General features: G+C 38.2%; 2 protein-coding genes across 4 annotated transcripts; both read right to left on the minus strand.

The window, feature by feature from the left end:
• Window positions 1-3108: 3108 nt before the first annotated feature.
• On the minus strand, window positions 3109-8433 carry Lipt1 (lipoyltransferase 1). 3 transcript variants are annotated; one of them, XM_027950648.2, is made up of 2 exons: window positions 8337-8433; window positions 3109-4288 (listed from the first exon to the last, which is right to left on the minus strand). In XM_027950648.2, exon 2 carries the CDS (start codon window positions 4285-4287, stop codon window positions 3166-3168), a length of 1122 nt encoding a protein of 373 aa, XP_027806449.1. In that variant the 5' UTR covers window position 4288; window positions 8337-8433; the 3' UTR covers window positions 3109-3165. The 3 variants fall into 3 exon arrangements, with proteins under 3 accessions (XP_027806449.1, XP_027806448.1, XP_027806450.1); XM_027950647.2 differs by having other exon boundaries at window positions 8244-8419; XM_027950649.2 differs by lacking the exon at window positions 8337-8433 and adding an exon at window positions 8068-8217.
• Window positions 8434-13124: 4691 nt separating this feature from the next.
• On the minus strand, window positions 13125-13400 carry C14H2orf15 (chromosome 14 C2orf15 homolog). The gene has a single exon (XM_034637293.2). The coding sequence runs from the start codon at window positions 13398-13400 to the stop codon at window positions 13125-13127; it is 276 nt and encodes a 91-aa protein (XP_034493184.2).
• Window positions 13401-17809: the final 4409 nt, after the last annotated feature.

The raw sequence follows: 17809 nt of genomic DNA on the forward strand, positions 1-17809 counted from the left end.
CAGTCCACATGGAGAGGAACCAAAGCCCTCAGTCCAGTCACCAAAGAGCTCCCAGCATACAACCAACTCATTTGCCAGCCATGTGAATAAGCTATCTTGGAAGATATTTCTGGCTCCAGTTAAATTCTCCTAGTTAATGCTGTTGGATCAAATACGCTATCCCTACCAAAGCCTGTTCGAATTGTATGAGTAAAATGATTCTTGTTTTAAGCTATCAAGTTTTAGAATGGTTTGTTACACAGCAATAACTGACATAACCTTGAATATTCTCCTCCCCATCCACCCACTTTGCATGGCTTTCTTCTTATCCTGTTTAAATGTCATCTTCCTGGTAGTTCTACCTAGGTAACCCCTATTATTGCCTGTTAATCACTATCTCAGCTTTTCCTTAATACCATTTTTATCTTGTAACTAATTATCTTCTCCTAAGCCAAAGATTTTAAAACTGAGGTCTTGATATATTAATGAGTGATAAGAACAATAAAAAGTAAAAAGGGCTGGGGTTGTGGCTGAGTGCTTAAGTGCCCCTAGGTTCCATCCACAGTACCCCCAACAAAAAAGACCAATTTTTTTTTTTTTGGTGTGTGGGGCGGGCACCAGGGATTGAACTTAGGGGCACTTGACCACTGAGCCACATCCTAGCCCTATTTTGTATTTTGAGACAAGGTCTCACTGAGTTGCTTAGGGCCTTGCTTTTGTTGAGGCTGTCTTTGAACTCACAATCCTTCTGCCTCAGCCTCCTGAGCCACTGGGATTACAGGTTTGTGCCACTGCACGCAGAACCAATTTTTAAAACACACACACACACACACACACACACAAAATGGAAAATATCAGAGAAGTAAATAGTAAGGAACAAGCATCGTATTGTTAAGCTTATTAGGTATGCATAAATGTGTGTTAAGGCACAATGTAAAATATATTTTTTACTTTGGTCTGATTTTTAAAATGTCTGAAAGGCATTATACTAAACTGTCAATTCCTGAGGTCAGTGATCATGTCTTTTTAACTCCCTATGAACATCTAATATCTAGTCTAGTGCTTGACATAGTAGGCACTCAATACTAACACACAGTATATTTTAGAAATAAAAGCAGTATGAGAATTAATCAGCTGTAGAGACAGGAAATGGTCAACAAGAATGATACTCTGAAGAAATTTTGTAATGAAAACATTGAGAATCTTTTCACAAGCATCTTGGGCAGGAATGTTTTGGGAAAAGGGAGACATGTTCATTCATTTTGGTTAAGGATCCAGTAAAAGTGGGAAGACAAATGCAAGATAAAGAAGATATAATGGTGCAAGTCCCAAACACAAGCAGGAGAGGAAAGATCCAGGTTTAATTAGAGAGGTTATACTTACGGCAAGAGAGGCACTTCCTCCTGAGATTGAAAGAAAAGATAAATATTGAAGTAGAGAACCTGGAGCTAAAAGACTCATTTATGAAGACTTCAACTCTCAACAAATTAAGAATCAAAGGTTTGTGAAGACTTGTAAGGGCTCTGTGTTTGGGACTGGGGGTCTCTGATAAACTTTGTGATTGTGGCATGCTTAGTGGCTAGGAAGTTTCTGTGCAAAGGCACAGAATGCCTGGCTGCTGGGAAACTTCTGTGTAAAGACATGGGATGCCTGGCTGCTTTAGAGATGTCCTTCACAAGAAAGCTCTGTTAAAGTCGTATCAGCTTCAACCTTCATCTCAGGCACACAGCTCCTGGGGAATATAGGGACTCTCTTGTTAGAAAACCACAATGATTCACTGAACCTAAATCTGTCCACATAATAGTAACTTTATACAATGGATTTTCTTAAGAGCTGCACAAATCTCCTGACACTGCATATTGTAACTGTAACTGCAGAATAAGCAATCTTACTGACACTGTATAAACAATAATGTAGATATGGTACTAATGATCTAATGTAAATTATTGATATAAATAAACGTGCCCACTTGGACAAGCAGTCACTTTTCCTGCCTCTGCATCTTGTGTCTGTGTCACCCTTATTTTATTTTCCTTACAAAGACTAGTGGAATTCTGGAGCCTGTGAGAGTGGTAACCTTTAGGAATAAGATGCCTGAGAATGAGAGGAATGCCGGGCATAGTGGCACACACTTCTTATCCCAGCTACTTGTGAGGCTGAGGCAGGAGGGTCACAAGTTAGAAACCAGCCTGAGCAATTTAGCAAGACCATCTCAAAATTTAAAAAAAAAAAAAAAATGGCTGGACATGTAGCTCAGAGAATGCTTACCTAGCATGCATGAGGCCAAGGATTCAATCACCAGTACTGCAAAATTTAAGAATGAGAGGAAGTCAACCAGAGATGAGATGAATCTGACACCAACAGAAAGATGTGGTAAGTTAAAAACTGTAAATATGAAATTGGGCAAATCTGCATGATTATATGATTTTACCCCCTGGATTGCTTGCCATCTAGGTATAGAAATAGAAAACTGATTGGAGATATATATATATATATATATATATATATATATATATATATATATATATATATATATATTTTTTTTTAAGTGGCAATGGTAGGTCAAGGGAGAAAAACAGATGAAAACATTGGTAAGAAAGTACAGTATACTTGAAATAATTCAGGCTTGGTGAGGGAAGGAAATGAAGGTAAGAGAGATTAAAGTCAAAGGCTGGGGAAAATGCAATGGGTTTCATTTAGTGAGAGAAGATGGAAAGACAAGAAAATATTTTAAATATGAGAGAATTTTAGAGATTATGATATTAGAGGTGGCAATAGAGGTATGAAAACAAGCAATTGTGAAGCTGGACTGTCTACTGTGGTATACATTTCCAAGGCAATAAGAAGTGAAGGAGCTGAAATATAAATGTGTGCCAGGAACTAAATCAATGAAGAAAGAGTTTTCTAGATGTCAAAAGAGAAGATGAACAAGGACAGATAATAAACAATTTCAAATGGGGAGAAGTTACTGAAAGAGACTAGGCTTTTTTCCCCAGACATGGTCCTCACTGTTGCCCAGGCTGACGCTGAACTCCTGAACTTCAGTGTCCTTCCTGCCTCAGCCTCCCAAGTGCTGGGATTACAAGCAGATGCCACTGCACTCAGCTTTTTTGTTTTTTAGACATACAATGCATTTAAAAGTTTTATTCTCTCATTGAAACTGACAATATAAATAGTTACTTGGAGTCACATTATTCCTCTAATTTTTTCACAAAGAATATCCCATTTACTATGTAGTTCATGGTCTTCTGGGTATGTTCTAAGTAAAATGTTTGTCAGCATGGTAGTTTCAGTTGGGCAAAACTTGCTGCCAATAAAACTTGAATTTAACTTGTCACATATTGCCAGTGGTATCCAATGATCAGGTGCTTCAATATTGCAGATTTCAATTCTTCCATTCTTTATATCTATGAATAATTTAATTTCCAAGTGTGACTGCTCATATAACACATCCAAAGTAGTGTCTATACTAAACTTTGGTGTTTTGCCATATATCCATTCCCAAGTTTGTAGTTCTTTGGCTTTGCTATTTATTCCAGGAAACAGTGTTTCATCTGTTGGATTTATTAGATTAATGTGATTATCAATTTGATGATAAGCAGCATACTCTGTAGCAATAGCATTCATCAGCACTTCACAGGTCAGAGTGGGATCTTTCTCCAAAAGATTTTTCACTAAAGAAGGTATGCTAGTAGTGGCATTGCTCTTGATCCCTTGGTAAGGGCTCTTTAGTGAAGAAGACAAAGAGGTTCCATCAGTACTACATAATAAAGTGCAATGGTGATAAGCAGTAGTCCGGCCAATCTTTGAGGCCGTTCCTGAGATTTTAAACTGACCATCAAGTAAAAGGTCAAATCTTTTGGTAGCCTGAACATCCAGTTGGGGTTGGACAGCATTCAGTGCTCTCACAATTAATTTCAGATTGTCCATTCTATCATACTTTTTTTTGGTTGTAAAGAAAGTCAAATTGATATTACCCATATCATGGTAGACTGTTCCTCCTCCACTTCTTCTCCTAGCCAGTTTTATACCTTCTTCTCTCATCAGATTCAGGTTACATTCTTGCCAAGGATTTTGATGCCTACCAATCACAACACAGGGAGAATTTCTCCAAAAGAAAAGAATTGGCTTGCCTTCTAAGTTTACATGGTCATGGATCCAGTCTTCTACAGCCAGATTTTGATATACATCATTGGAAATTGACTGTAAAATGAGCCCACCTTTTGTAGTGTTTTTAAAGCCTGCTGCTGGAACCTTGTAATTACAAAGCAACTGGAAGCAGTTCTTCACTGAAAATGGGATCAGCATGCTTTTAAAAATGGAAGACAAAAAACAAATTAATTCAATGAAAAAAGGAAAATTAAATTCTACCTTCTAGCCATCAGTTATTGGTTATTTGATTCAAACTTAACTAGGTGTCCTGTCTGATTGCTTTTCTTGCCTGTTGGCTTTTTAGTCTTTGCAACTCTATAACAAAGTACTTTAAAAAAAATGAAGATAAAATTCAATAATTTCAGTTGAAATGAAGGCACAGATTTTTCAAACAAAAAATGATGCAGCAAATACATTACACATACCAAAGCCAAACAAATTATTTTGAATTCATAATACATGTTCATTGAAAAAAAATGAGGAAACAACAGGTAAACAAAAGAACAGAAAACATAATCCCACCGCTGAAAAGAACCACAATTAACATTTTGGTATAAACAACCCATTTTATGTCTTCTGGGAATTATGTATATACATATAAATGATTTTTTATTTTTATTTTTAAGATGAGGTCTTACTATGTTGCCCAGGCTGGCCTCAAACTCCTGAGTTCAAGTGACCTTCCTGTCTCAGCATCCCAAGTAGCTGGGACTACAAGTGTATACATCATTGTGCCTGGCTCTCGTTCTACATTAAATCTATTTTAAAATCAGCTTTAATGACTGTGTAATATTTTATTATTAAATATATTAGTTCACAAGTTCAAGGCCAGTCACAATGTATAACTTAGCAAAAATCCTTCTCAAATTAAAAGCACTGGGCTGGTCATGTAGCTCAGTGACTAGCATATGTGAAGCCCTGGGTTCAACTGCCAGTACCATTAAAAAAAAAAAAGCCAGTTTACTCAGTTTCTTAGTCTATATTGCTTTTTTTTTTCTAGTTTTCCTGTATTATCAACAATGCATTCATGAACATCTCTATGGAAAGTTCTAATTATGTCTTTACAATGTTATAAAAATAATTCCTATTTCAACTTGGAATATATGATTTACTGCCAGCATAACTTTTACTTAGGTCAATATTAAATTAGTATGAATTAAAGAACGGCTAGATTAGAGACTAGAAAAATCAGTTTACACCTTCCCTTAAGAAACATCTGGAGAGTTTAATAAAGGAAGGGATACTTGAACAGTGTTGAAATTTGATGGTTGATGGGAGTAGCATATGCAAAGGCATATACAAAGGCTGAAACTATCAGGATCTTCTACTACTAAGGCATGTTTTGGGTTGGCCTTCCTAAGAGACAGTTACACTGACAGTATTCTAGCTCCACTGATGCTCACAGCTCTATTGTCCTAGGAAGTTCTCTGCACTCAGATTGCATTTCTTTGGTGAATCTCCTTGTTCTTGGTTTTGTTTGAGTTTGATAAAGTCTTGTACTCATTCAATAAATATTTATGGAATGCCTGCTAGGCACAGGTAGTAAGAAGACAGAGAAGGGAGGAGACAAATTCATGTAATCCTAAAACATTTGGATTCTCTGTTTAGGCAGCTATGATCTACTGATGTATTTTAAGCAGAAAAGTGTTGAGTCATACAAAACTATCTCCACAGTGTTGTGCATGGATTAAAGAAAGGCTAGACTAGAGACAAAAAGAGTAGTTAACTGATAATGTACAGGTCTCACAGGAAGAGGAGGTATGGGGTGAAAATATTTGGTTCATTTAATTGTGTTGAACTTAAGTGTCTATGATTATTTGTCAGCCAATGGGACAGGGCTGAAAAGAAAGTAACTAAGGCCATGGGAGAAGATTAGATTGTCTCAAGAGGGTTCTGTAAGCAGACACAGAGCCTTCAACACAACCCTAAAGAGCAGCAACATTTAACAGATATGAAGAGAAGGGAGGGAGAGCTCACAAAGAAAACTGAGAATAATAAGAAGAAAAATTTTAAATAGGGCATTATGGAAGTTTCAAGGAGGTAAGATGCTGAAAATAGATCTTCATTAAGAAAGTTATTAGTGATCTTGGCAAGAACCAAGTATGCTGAGTGACTGGGAGGTCCACAGATTCAATGAATATATTCTAGTTGTAAAATGGAGAAGATAGGGCAATAGAAGAAATGTGGAGTTAGGAGATAACCTAACATGCAAGAGACCGAAGCAAGTTTAGATGTTGCTGGTAGGACAACTGGAAGAAGAGGGTAACACTGGTGAAGGGAGCTCCTTGAGAAAGTGATGGTGCTGGGATCCAGAGTTCAGAAGGAGCAGAAAGGATCCCCTTCCAATGTGATCCAAGGGAGAAACAGTGACAAATGGGTCAGAGGTATGTTGGACACTAATGAGCCAGAAAGTGTTTGTGGAAGAGATTCTCAAAGACCTTGTAACATACTCTTGTTAATATATGCAGAGTATGGCAGGATAGCAAAGTAGTTAAGATCTTAAATTTTAATTCTGGCTCTGCTGCTTACTAACTGAATAACCCTAGGAAAGTAGTTAACTTCTGGCTGCTTCAACTGTCTCAGACCTCACAGAATGGTTAAGAGAATTAGATGTTATTACACATAAACCATTCCTGTCTGGCCAATATGAACTGCATGGAAATGTTAACTGTTATTATAGTGTTCCTTCCTATCTCTGTTTTTCTGTTCCAGTCATAAAACATTATGTTCTCTCAAGTGTACAATGACTCACAACCAAGATGCAATAAAGTGGCATTTACTTTGAAAAATTAACCATAATCCACAAAATATTGGTCAAAAATAATATTTGCTAGGGTTCTATAACTGATCTGATTCATGTATTGATCCAATGTATGGATCATGAATTGATCTAATTTATGTATTTTAATAGTGCCAAACTCTCCATTCATCCAGGCACTGTGTATATATTATGAATGAAACACAACCCAGCAAAGGTATGAATTTGACAAATTCTGCATCAACTATATGACATGTACTCTTCTTACCACTTGGGATTCATCAGTAAGCCAAGTAATTAAGGGGGGTAAGGTCTGTAGGACAAAGAAAAACTAAAGCTGGGAGAGGGAAGACTGAAAATGTATATGCAAGAATCATTAGGCTTCAATTTCAAATAGGATTGTTAAACTACTCATCTTTAAAAAAGATGACATGGGAACAAAGATAAAGGAGTTAGGTTGAATGCTTATGTAACAAACTATTCTAGGCCTTAGTGAGAATGTAACATTATAACTGGGCCCTAAAGGATAACAAGAATCACACAGAGAAAAGTGGAAAGAAAGGTATGTCCAAGAAAACCTAAATGTGAACTTACTGGTTTACAGAGAGAACCATAAACTATTGACCAGAGAGAGATTCCTCTAGGCCTGCTCAACTACTTGCTATAGGACTACAGGTAAGGCTATTTATCTTAACTTTGGTAAATATGCATCAGAACCAAAAGACTGAGTTATATGATCTCAATATCAGATGGGATGGGTCCAGCAGAGGAAACCACCTCAATTCCTGGGACCAGGAAAGATTCTACTCTTAAGCCAGGATAGTGTTTACTCCTCGGGAGCTTTGGATTCGCTGGGACAGGTGTGCCTCTCTTTGGCTCTATGCTCCTGTGGCAGACAGGTACGGACTAAATGAAAGTTGCCAGGATATAGCTAAGACTTTGAAAGACTAGCAAAATTTTTTAAAAATCGCTTTGCATATCTACTCTAACCCTGTAATTACCAACCACCCTGTAATTACGAACCGTACACGTTTTCCTCAGAAGACGCTCTCATGTCCCTGTTCTGCGGGACACTTCGTTGTCACTGTGCACTGCCAAACATACTTCCCCATCACCAAACAGAAAACAGATTTAAAAAAACAAAAAGAGCATAATCCCGGCTAATCATAAAACCTTACCCAGAGTTTTACTTTTGCCACCTGACACACCCGACCGGGGCTCTGGATCGGCCGCTCTTAACAGAGCCATCAGGTCGTGCCGAGCGCGGAGCACAGGCTGCAGAGCCTGCAGCACCAGCCGCTGAAGGCCAGAGGCGCGCGCACGCAGAACCCGTCTCGGGGATCTTTGTCCTTACCCGCCGCCCGAAGAACCCCGAGCGCCCCGCTGGGCCCGTTGCCACCTGCCACCACGCGGCGTTCGCGTTAGATCTGCTTCCGGCTTCTCTCACCTGCTGCTTCCGGTAGCACCTACCCGCGGGGGAGGACTGGTACCGGAGAAGAACGGGTCGACCCCGGGCGCTCAGCGGCTGCGCACGCGACGCGCACCACCCCAAGCCCCGCCCACGAGCAGAGGCGGTACCCCGGCCCGGCCCGCCCACGAGGGCCAGAGGAGGCGTGGCTACTTCCCGAGCGTGCCCTGTTTGCCTAGGAGGTCGCTGGGCGGGGTTCCTAAGGCTCCCTCGGGGCGTGCCAACTAACGCAAAACCGCCTTTGAGACAGGGTCGCAGGCCACGTTTGAATAAAAGTATCGAAAGTTATAAAGTCCCAGCTCAGATGGCAGTTCGCTGTGTGAGAGCACAGAGATAACGGCCGTCTCCCGGGGCGAAGGTAGGAGAGGCAGGTGCGCCAGGTGGAAGGGGCATTTCGTAGGCTTGTTCAGGGGGAGTCCCCAGAAACCCAAAGCACTCAGGTCACAGCCCGCAAGAGTACCAGCAAGTGCTCTTTACTGACTGCATGGACTCTCAGTTCAATTGGCAGGTAACTCAAAAGGGAAAATTAAAATCATTTTTGAAAGAAAAATTGCATTTAAAGGAATAAACGTTGGCATTCGCAACACAGAGATGGTAATAAGTTGGACTGAGTGGATCAAAAAGCAGACACATTGGGTTGTACTCATTGTTGGCAAAAAAGTCCTTCCCTTCAGCCAGACGGGAAATTCTCTCAAAAGCCAAGATTTCAGCTAGTTATTGCAGTGTGATAAAGCGCCTCAAACATGACTTATTATTTCTAAGAATTATGTGAGCAAGCTGGTTTCACCTGGGTTTACCCTGTGGCTCCATTCAGCAAGGGGTGGCTGAGCTGCGGGGGTCCAAGATGATCCTTATTCACACTCTGGCACTTGGTGCAGGCTACTTGCTGGAGCAGCTCAGTTCAGCACCTGGAGGCAGCACTTGAGAAAGCCAGTGGAGAGTTAAGGGATGGGATGATGGCCCCCTGTGAAGAGCAGGCTGTGCCCTGCTCCAAATTACTCCATGTGGTGTAGAACAGCAGTGCCTAGCCCTTAGTCACTCCATTTTATAAAACAACAGTTTGTCCTGAGCTACTCCAATTTGAGTGTCAGTGCCAAGGCAGAATGACTTGGTAACTTGTCTTGGCAAATAGATAATCATCATATTTTGGACATACAGAACTTTTTGAAAAGAATAACCCTCAGCTACACAGCACAATCATAAGGCACACACTGATAAGTTAATTAGTCATGCTAATAAAAATGACCACCTGTGGGGCTAGGATTATGGCTCAGTGGTAGAGTGCTTGCCTAGCATGTGTGAGGCATGGGGTTCGATTATCAGCACTGCATATACATAATAAGTAAAATAAAGGTCCATTAACAACTGAAAAATATTTTTTTTTCAAAAAGAGTCTATTAAAAAAATGACCACCTGTGAACTTATTAAATTAGAAGCACATATATGCATGGACAATCAAATGCATATCAGAAAAACCAGGTTCATGAGTTTATTGTAGTCACCAGATATAACCCCCTCACCTAAGGCCCATAAAAGGAGGAGTACCCTCCTGGACATGGCAGCACTCTGATCCTGTCACTAATCATGAGTCTTGCCCACAATGCCACATCAATGGACTTTGGACTCTGTCCCCAGAGTTTCTCCTGCTCAGTGTTTCTCCTGCCCATGACAAGACGAGGCCCATGTCAAATGACCCTGTTAAGTGCCTACCTTCTGGACTCTCAACTTATGAGAACTGGTTCCTTAAACACTGATCTCACCACCTGCAATGACTCTTTGCCTTTGCACCTGCTCTCTACCTTTTTTCTCACTGCAGCCTCTGGAAACCTGTGGCCACTTTAACCCTTCGTTAGCATTTCTGTGATGTATGTACATCACTGTGTGAAGTATGATGTGACTTAAGTACTGCAGATATTATTAAGATTGGGATGGAATAAAAGAACTTGTGACTGCTCCACTCATGACACCAAGTGAACTGAGTGTATTTTCAGTGAATTAATCCCAATGAAAGTGATATAGTTTGTGAATTTACAGTTATTCAATAAATTTGACATTGTGGAAAGACACAAACATGTCTAGTCTATGTTAATGGCATAGCCCACTCATGACAACCCCTCATTTCTTGGTGAGAGGACCCCAAAGAATTTGTGACCATCTCTTTCAATCTTCCACAAAAACCAGTCCCTACTTCAGTTAGAAGGGTATCCACCAAGACTTATCTCTTGGAGTAAGCAGCATTCTGTGTTCACAGTTGGCAATGCTGATACCATCAATGATAGGGCTGAGTCTTATATTATGCAGGTAGAAATGGATTCTTTTCAGAGTTTCAGTAGGAATTTTCCTAGTTATTGATAGTAGGCCCATAATGTTGTCACTCTCTATATTGTTTCCTTCCAAATTTGATTTCTCTAAAGTAGTTTATTTTTCCTCTTCTTTCCTTCTGAGGTGGTTATAGAGAATCCTATTCTTTTCTCCCTGCTCTAAGATTTCTGTTCCTTGGCTATTGTTACCCGCTTTCCTACTTCTTCAGCTTCTCCCCTGGAACTTTCCAGTGATACTCTAATATGCTTCACAAATCCTCCAGAGACCTCATTTCCCCTTCCAACTTTCAATGTGTTTACTCCCTTTCAGAGCAAAGCTTCTTGGAAGAGTCACTATATATACAATATCTACTTCCTCACTTCATATTCAACCCACTCCAAAATGGCTTCTGCCCCATTTATTCCACCACAAGTGCTTTTGCTAAGACCACTGTGACATTCGTGTTGCTGGATCCAATGGACTTTTTGGTCTTCACCTAACCTTTCTGTTCACTGGTTCCACCTAGAAAGACTCCTATAGACAACGTTTATATTATCAACTTGGTTTTCCTTTGGCCTCATTACCAGCTTCTCAGTACCCTCTGACAGTTGCCCTTGCTCTGATCAGCCCCTAAATGTCGGAGTTCCTCACATCTTCATCTTCCCACAAATGTGCTCCTTAAACAATCACATTAATTCCCATGACTTTAAATACCAACTTGATACCATTGTCATCATCCATTGGACAATCATGTAACTGCAGAAATTATGTCATATCCTTGGAGAAGTCTTCCTAGTTCCTAGAATTGAAATCAACTGTATGTGTTATTCCTCCTGTTACATCTCTCTGAATGTTTTACACTTTCTTCATAGCAGATCTTATGCAATTTCTTTATATGTTTTGGCTTTCCTGGTAGACAGACAGAAAGCACTGTGAAGGCAGTAGCTATTTTATCCACTACTATATCTCCAGCACCAAGCATAGTGCCAGCCTTGGTGAACAATGAATTCTTTTTTTCTTTTCCAAAGAATTATGTTTTGTAAGTGACAAAAAGCATTTTACTCATTTATGTATCATTTGACAATTTTGATTCTTTTTACTTTAGGCTCAATATTCCCTTCAAATACATTTAGCATTTGTCTATTATTTTTAAAAAAGAATATTGAGGAGATTATGCAGTGGGCATTACAGACAGTTGTTAAATACTACAGTACAGGAACATGTTCCAACTGTGTGTGTGTGTGTGTGTGTATGTGTGTGTGTTACTGGGGATGGAACCCTTGCACTTACTGGGCAAACACTCTACCACTGAGCTAAACAAAATATACTAGGGGTGTAGCTCTGTGGTAGAGCATGTGCTTAGTATGTGTGAGGCTCTGGAATCAAGTCCCAGCACCAAAAAACAAATAAACAAACAAACAACATGCATAATATAATTATAGGTCACTCTCTGTATGGATATAAAATGGTTTTAATTTCATCTAACATTACTTGGAACAACACTGCTGTTTCAAACTGCCATGTATTTCAATAACTGATATGTAAAACAAATTTTGAACACTAGATTATTTTTCTTATACAAAATATTGTAATATAACTTGTTAGCATCTGCAAGATATGCTGTGATATTTGGAAAGAACTATTTTCTAACTTTGAAATGAATTCCACATGAGGGAAAGTTTTAAAAGAAAAATTTTAAATGTGAAATGCTTCTGAAGCTATGTAATTTATTGGTTGGTTGTAGAGTTTATCTGCAGGAATCTTTTACAGAACAGAAATGCAAAATTATAGGAAGGCAAAGTATCCTAAGGAAAAATCCCAAATTGAAGATGCAACATACAAAAATGGTACAGCATAAATAGCATAAAATACTGGTGTGGAATTGCTTGAACACTCTGCCCCTCCCACCACCACTTGTTAAAGAAATTCATAAAAAGCATAGCAAAAAGTTTTGCATTTCAAATACTGTTACTAAAATATTCTATTTTTTTTTAAACAAAGATAGAATATAATCCCAGAGAAATCTGCCTTGAATTTTGGAAGGCTATTTTTTTTCCCTTAAAGCAACTGCAAATTGCTTTATATAATATCTACAAATACATTTAGCATTTTTCTGTTACAAAATATTTTTATTCCCTGAAATCATGCCTTTTCCTCTTTTTAAAATATGAATATTGAGAAGATTATGCAGTTGGGTATTACAGAATTATTAAATATTACAGTACAGGAACAAGTTCAAATGTGTGTGTATGTGTGTATATTAGTTACTGAGGGTGGAACCCAGGACCTTGCACAGTTTTTGCACCATCAAAAAATATAGTTTAAGATGACTCATAAATAATAAAATATAAGATACTAACCTTCCTTCATTTTGTTAGATTTTCCCAATAAGGTTCAGTTCTCATTCAACACCTCCACTTATCAAAGGCAGTTTTTGGATTTTTTTGGTAATATGTGTATGATACTTCATTCCACATCTGTCATTTCTAGTCCATCACTTTCTTTAACATATACCACTGAACCCAAGGCTTTCTTTGAAAGAGATCCTGGGCCAATTCCTTCAATACTTGAAAAGTTTTCTTGGTTTGTGCCTTCTAATCTTATTTTCTTGGTGTTTTGAAATAAACGAGTCACTGGTTTCAACCTGCTTTTCTCAGTCCCTTGCATTAAGTGACTGTCCTCTTTTGAATCCATTCGCATGGCAGATACCTGAGTAGCAGATTTACTAAATGAAAATCCCATTGGGACAGTTGAACAAATATCAAGGTTGTTTGAAGACACCTTTTTAAGTAGTTGAAACGTTTCTTCAATTTGATTACTGAAAAAAAAAGATGTAGGTAACTAGTGAATACAATAGGAATTTTGACAACTTCATGGCAATGTTGGTTTGGATGAAATATCATGGTAATGCCAAAAATATAAAGTAAAATTGCCTTTTACCTTTCAGTATTTACATTTTCTTTGTGGAAGTGTTTTTAGGTCTATAAAGTCCCTTGAAAGTCTTTTTTAAAAGGAATTTGCCTGACGTTATGTTTATCACCTTTCAGTAAATAACAGAACTTCTCTTAGTCTTGTCTTGTTATGGGCCAGGCTATATGGACAATGACCAAATAGACTCAATTTTACCCTGAGATTCCACATCATATAAGAAATGCTTCTCCCATGGAAATACCCTGCCTCTGTACCTATCAACAGTTGCTTATTAGTATAGTATAGCATGTCTGACAACACAAAATAGCAATTCTTATACAATGAAAGATTCTCTTTTTGTTTTCCATTTTTCTTGGACAATGTACCCTGTCAGATATTGACTATTTATTTGTTTATTTATGGTGCTGGGGATTGAATCCAGGGCCTTGTGCATATGAGGCAAGCATTCTACCAACTGAGCTATATCCCCAGCCCCCAGATGTTAGGCTTTTAGGTAATGATTGGATCATGAGTATTCTGACCTCATTAGTGGATTAATCCATTGATAGCTGAATAGACTACTGGGGTGTGGGACCTAGTTAGAAGAAGGTCATTTGGGACATGTCCTACTTTCTCCCTGGTCTCTTACTTCTTCTTTCTCTCTCTCTACTTATTAGCTACCATGTGCTGAGCAGCTTTCCTCCATCACACCCTTCGACCATCTTGTTCTGTCTAATCTCAGGCCCACAGCCATGAAGTTGGCCTACCAAAGACTGAATCCTTGGAAACCATGAGCCAAAATAAATATTTACTCCTCTAATTTGTTATTCTTAGGTATTTTGTTCACAGTGACAAAAAACTTAGTAATGCAATGACTAATAAAGATATGGTACTTGTTAAGAATGCCTAATCTATTAAGAGAGATGAGCTTACAACCTGGGAGAGGTTCCCAAAGGAAGGGAGACTAAGTCAGAGTAGGGCCTTGAAAGATGGGCAGGAATTTGCTAGGTAGAGTTGACTAGGATGGCAGAGAGGACAGGTTTCCGGTCACAGTAAAGGAAGTACAGTGCTTATTGGAAAACAGCGATCTACCAAAGATGCAGACTCCATGGCTATGAGTGAAAGCCCATGCCCGTTTTTTTAGAATGTATTATTTCTTCAGTATTTATCTACTGTATTATCTGTTGATAGTTTACAATTCCATATCTATCAAGCCCTAATCATTTTCTATTTTAATTTTCTGAGGAATCTCTTACATCCTTGTCAATCTTTATTTGTGATTGAGTATCAGTGTTTATAACAAAACAGAATCCTGGGCCTGCTATAGTATGGTAAATAAAACAGTTACATGTTACTAATATAACAATCAGATAAGTAGTACAGATTTGGTTTTCTGGGAAGCAAATGCAATTTAGCTACATTTTAAAAAGATCTCTGATGAAGTTCTAAAATGTAGGTATACTTGTTTCTTATTTTTCCTTTTTTGTGTGTGTGTGTGTGTGTGTGTGTGTGCTGCTGGGGATTGAACCCAGGGCCTTGTACATGGGAGACAAGCACTCTACCAACTGAGCTATATCCCCAGCCCAGTATACTTGTTTCTTATATTTGGAACTTGAACAGGAATTTTTCTTCCTCATCAAAAAAAATGCCTAACACTACTTTCAAGTTAATAAAATTAAGTTTATACTATTATTTGGTTTCTTCTATTTAATTAAAAAGGAAACACTCATGTCAAAAATGAATAACTTGAGGCTGGGAGTGTAGCTCAGTGGTAGAGCATTTCCCTAGCATGTGTGAGGCCCTGGGTTTAATTCTCAACACAACAACAAGAAAAAGAGAAAAAAGTATAACTTGAATCTAATCATAAAGAAAAAATCAGATTGAGGGACAAACAAAATTGAAAGACATCCTACAAAACAAAATAGTATTAAAAAGTGTCAATGTCATGAAAGGCAAAGAGAGACTGAGAAGTTGTTTAGATTAAAGAAAGTCAAAGGTACATGATCTCCAAATGTAATGAGTGATTTTTGAATGTGTTGTAGAGTGTAGTATAAAGACCACTACTTGGATAATTGTACAATTTGTACATAGATGGTTTATTAGATAATAATATTGTATCTATGTTAAATGCCACAAAAATATAATTGTATTGTGATTATATAAACGAATGTCCTTATTCTTAGAAAATACATGCCGAAACAATTAAAGTTGAAGGATCATATCTGCAACTTGCTCTCAAATTGTTTAGCAATAGGTAAGTACAGAGAGAAAGTAAAATATGCAAAATGTTAAAAACTGTTGAATCTAGGAGGTGAAGGATAAAAAATTGTGAAGCTTATTATTCTTGTTACAGTTCTATAGATTTAAAACATTTTCAAACTATAAAATTGGAATAAAGCTTATAAAACACTAATAAAACCCTATAAAACAACATATTGCATTTGAAATAAATCTAAAATAATGGTAATTTATTTAATTATCAATTTGCACATTAAACTTCATTCTAATAGAGGAATTAAGGAAGAACCAAATATCAGGGCAGATTTGTCCATGAAAGTGTCACTTTAACTTCCTCCAGAGTCCTGAGGACATGAAGGAAGAACAAGTGTGTTGGGGGCTTCTTTGACCCAGCATTCAGGTTGCTATTCAAGAGGAAATCTTGAATGTGTATGGAAGAATAAAGGTCCATGAAGATTAAATCAATTTGGACAAAAAGAACAAAGAGGCTTGTCTTATCAGATATTAAGATATGCTACAAAATCAAAGTAACAAAAGCAATCTTGTACAGGTGCAGAAACAAATAAAGGAAGAAAAGAACATGACAGAGCTCCAACTTGGACCTAGGTATGTTCATGAACCTCACATGTGCTACAGGAGGCACTATAAGGCAATGGAGATTGAGGACACTAAGTTTGGTATGTTGGCACTGTGAACACTGGCTCACCATGTGGACCATGAAGCAATCACATAGGATCCTGTGAAAGTAAAGCAGGAGCCCTATCTTACATATAAAAGTAAAGTTCAAATGTAGAAAAGACCTGAATGTGAATGGTAGAACTAAAAATACAATTGAAGAAAACATAGAACAATTTGTTTGTCACCTTGGGGTGGAGAAGGATTTCTTTCTTTCCTTTTTTGGAGAAGGATTTCTTGAACAAGACTTAAAGAATTTAGATTGGAGTCCTCATAATTAACAATTCCTATCAGTGAAAAAACCATACATAAAAAGGAATAAAAGTTTGAAAGGAGATATTTGCTATCTAACGATGACAGGGATAATAGCTGCAGTATTGAAAAAAACTACAAATCAATAAGAATAAAGAAAACCCAAGAGAAAAATGGGCAAAGGATATAAAGACATAATTCATAGATTGAGGAATTCCAAGTGTGTTATGAATACATAAGAGATGTTCAAATTTAGTAGGAATTGGAAATCCAAGTTTACTGACATTATGGTTGACTAGAAAAGGGGATAGTACTGAATATTAAGGAGAATGTGGTATGACATGAAACCTTGTGCACTGCAGTGAAGTCATTTTTGACTCTTCTTTATCTTATATTCCATGTCCAATCTGTCAATGGATCCTGTTTCTACTTCTACCATGGCCTATACTGTAGTTTTCTAACAGTTTTGCTTTTATTTTTATTTTTTCGTTGTGGTTGGACACAATATCTTTATGTATTTATTTATTTTTATGTGGTGCTGAGGATCAAACCCAGGGCCCCGCACTTGCTAGGCAAACGCTCTACCGCTGAGCCACATCCCCAGCCCCAGCCCCAGTTTTGCTTTTTAAAACATAAGCCAGATCACATCAATCTCCACTCAGCATACTCTAGTTGCTTTCCATCTCAGACAAAAAGCCAAATTCTCTACATATCTAGTCCTCACCCCTGGGAGGCAGAATAATGGCCCCCAAAGACCAGCTGACCCAGAGGTGGGAAGATGACACTGGATTAGTTGGGTGGTACCAATATAATCACAGGGGTCTCTATAAGTGAATGAGGAAGGGAAGAAGGTAGGTGTCAGAGTGATGTAATGTGGGAAGGACTTGTTGACTTTGAAGACAGACAAGGACTACAAGCCAGGGAATCATGAGCAGCCTGTAGAAGTTGAAAAGGCAAAAAATCTTAGTTTTAGCTCAATAAGAACCAATTTGGATTTCTAACCTTAAGAATCATATAATAGGGGCTGTGGCTGTGCCTGGTATGTGTGAGGCACTGGGTTCGATTCTTAGCAACCA

Source organism: Marmota flaviventris, chromosome 14 (assembly GCF_047511675.1).
Source record: "Marmota flaviventris isolate mMarFla1 chromosome 14, mMarFla1.hap1, whole genome shotgun sequence".
Taxonomy (NCBI): Eukaryota; Metazoa; Chordata; class Mammalia; order Rodentia; family Sciuridae; genus Marmota; species Marmota flaviventris.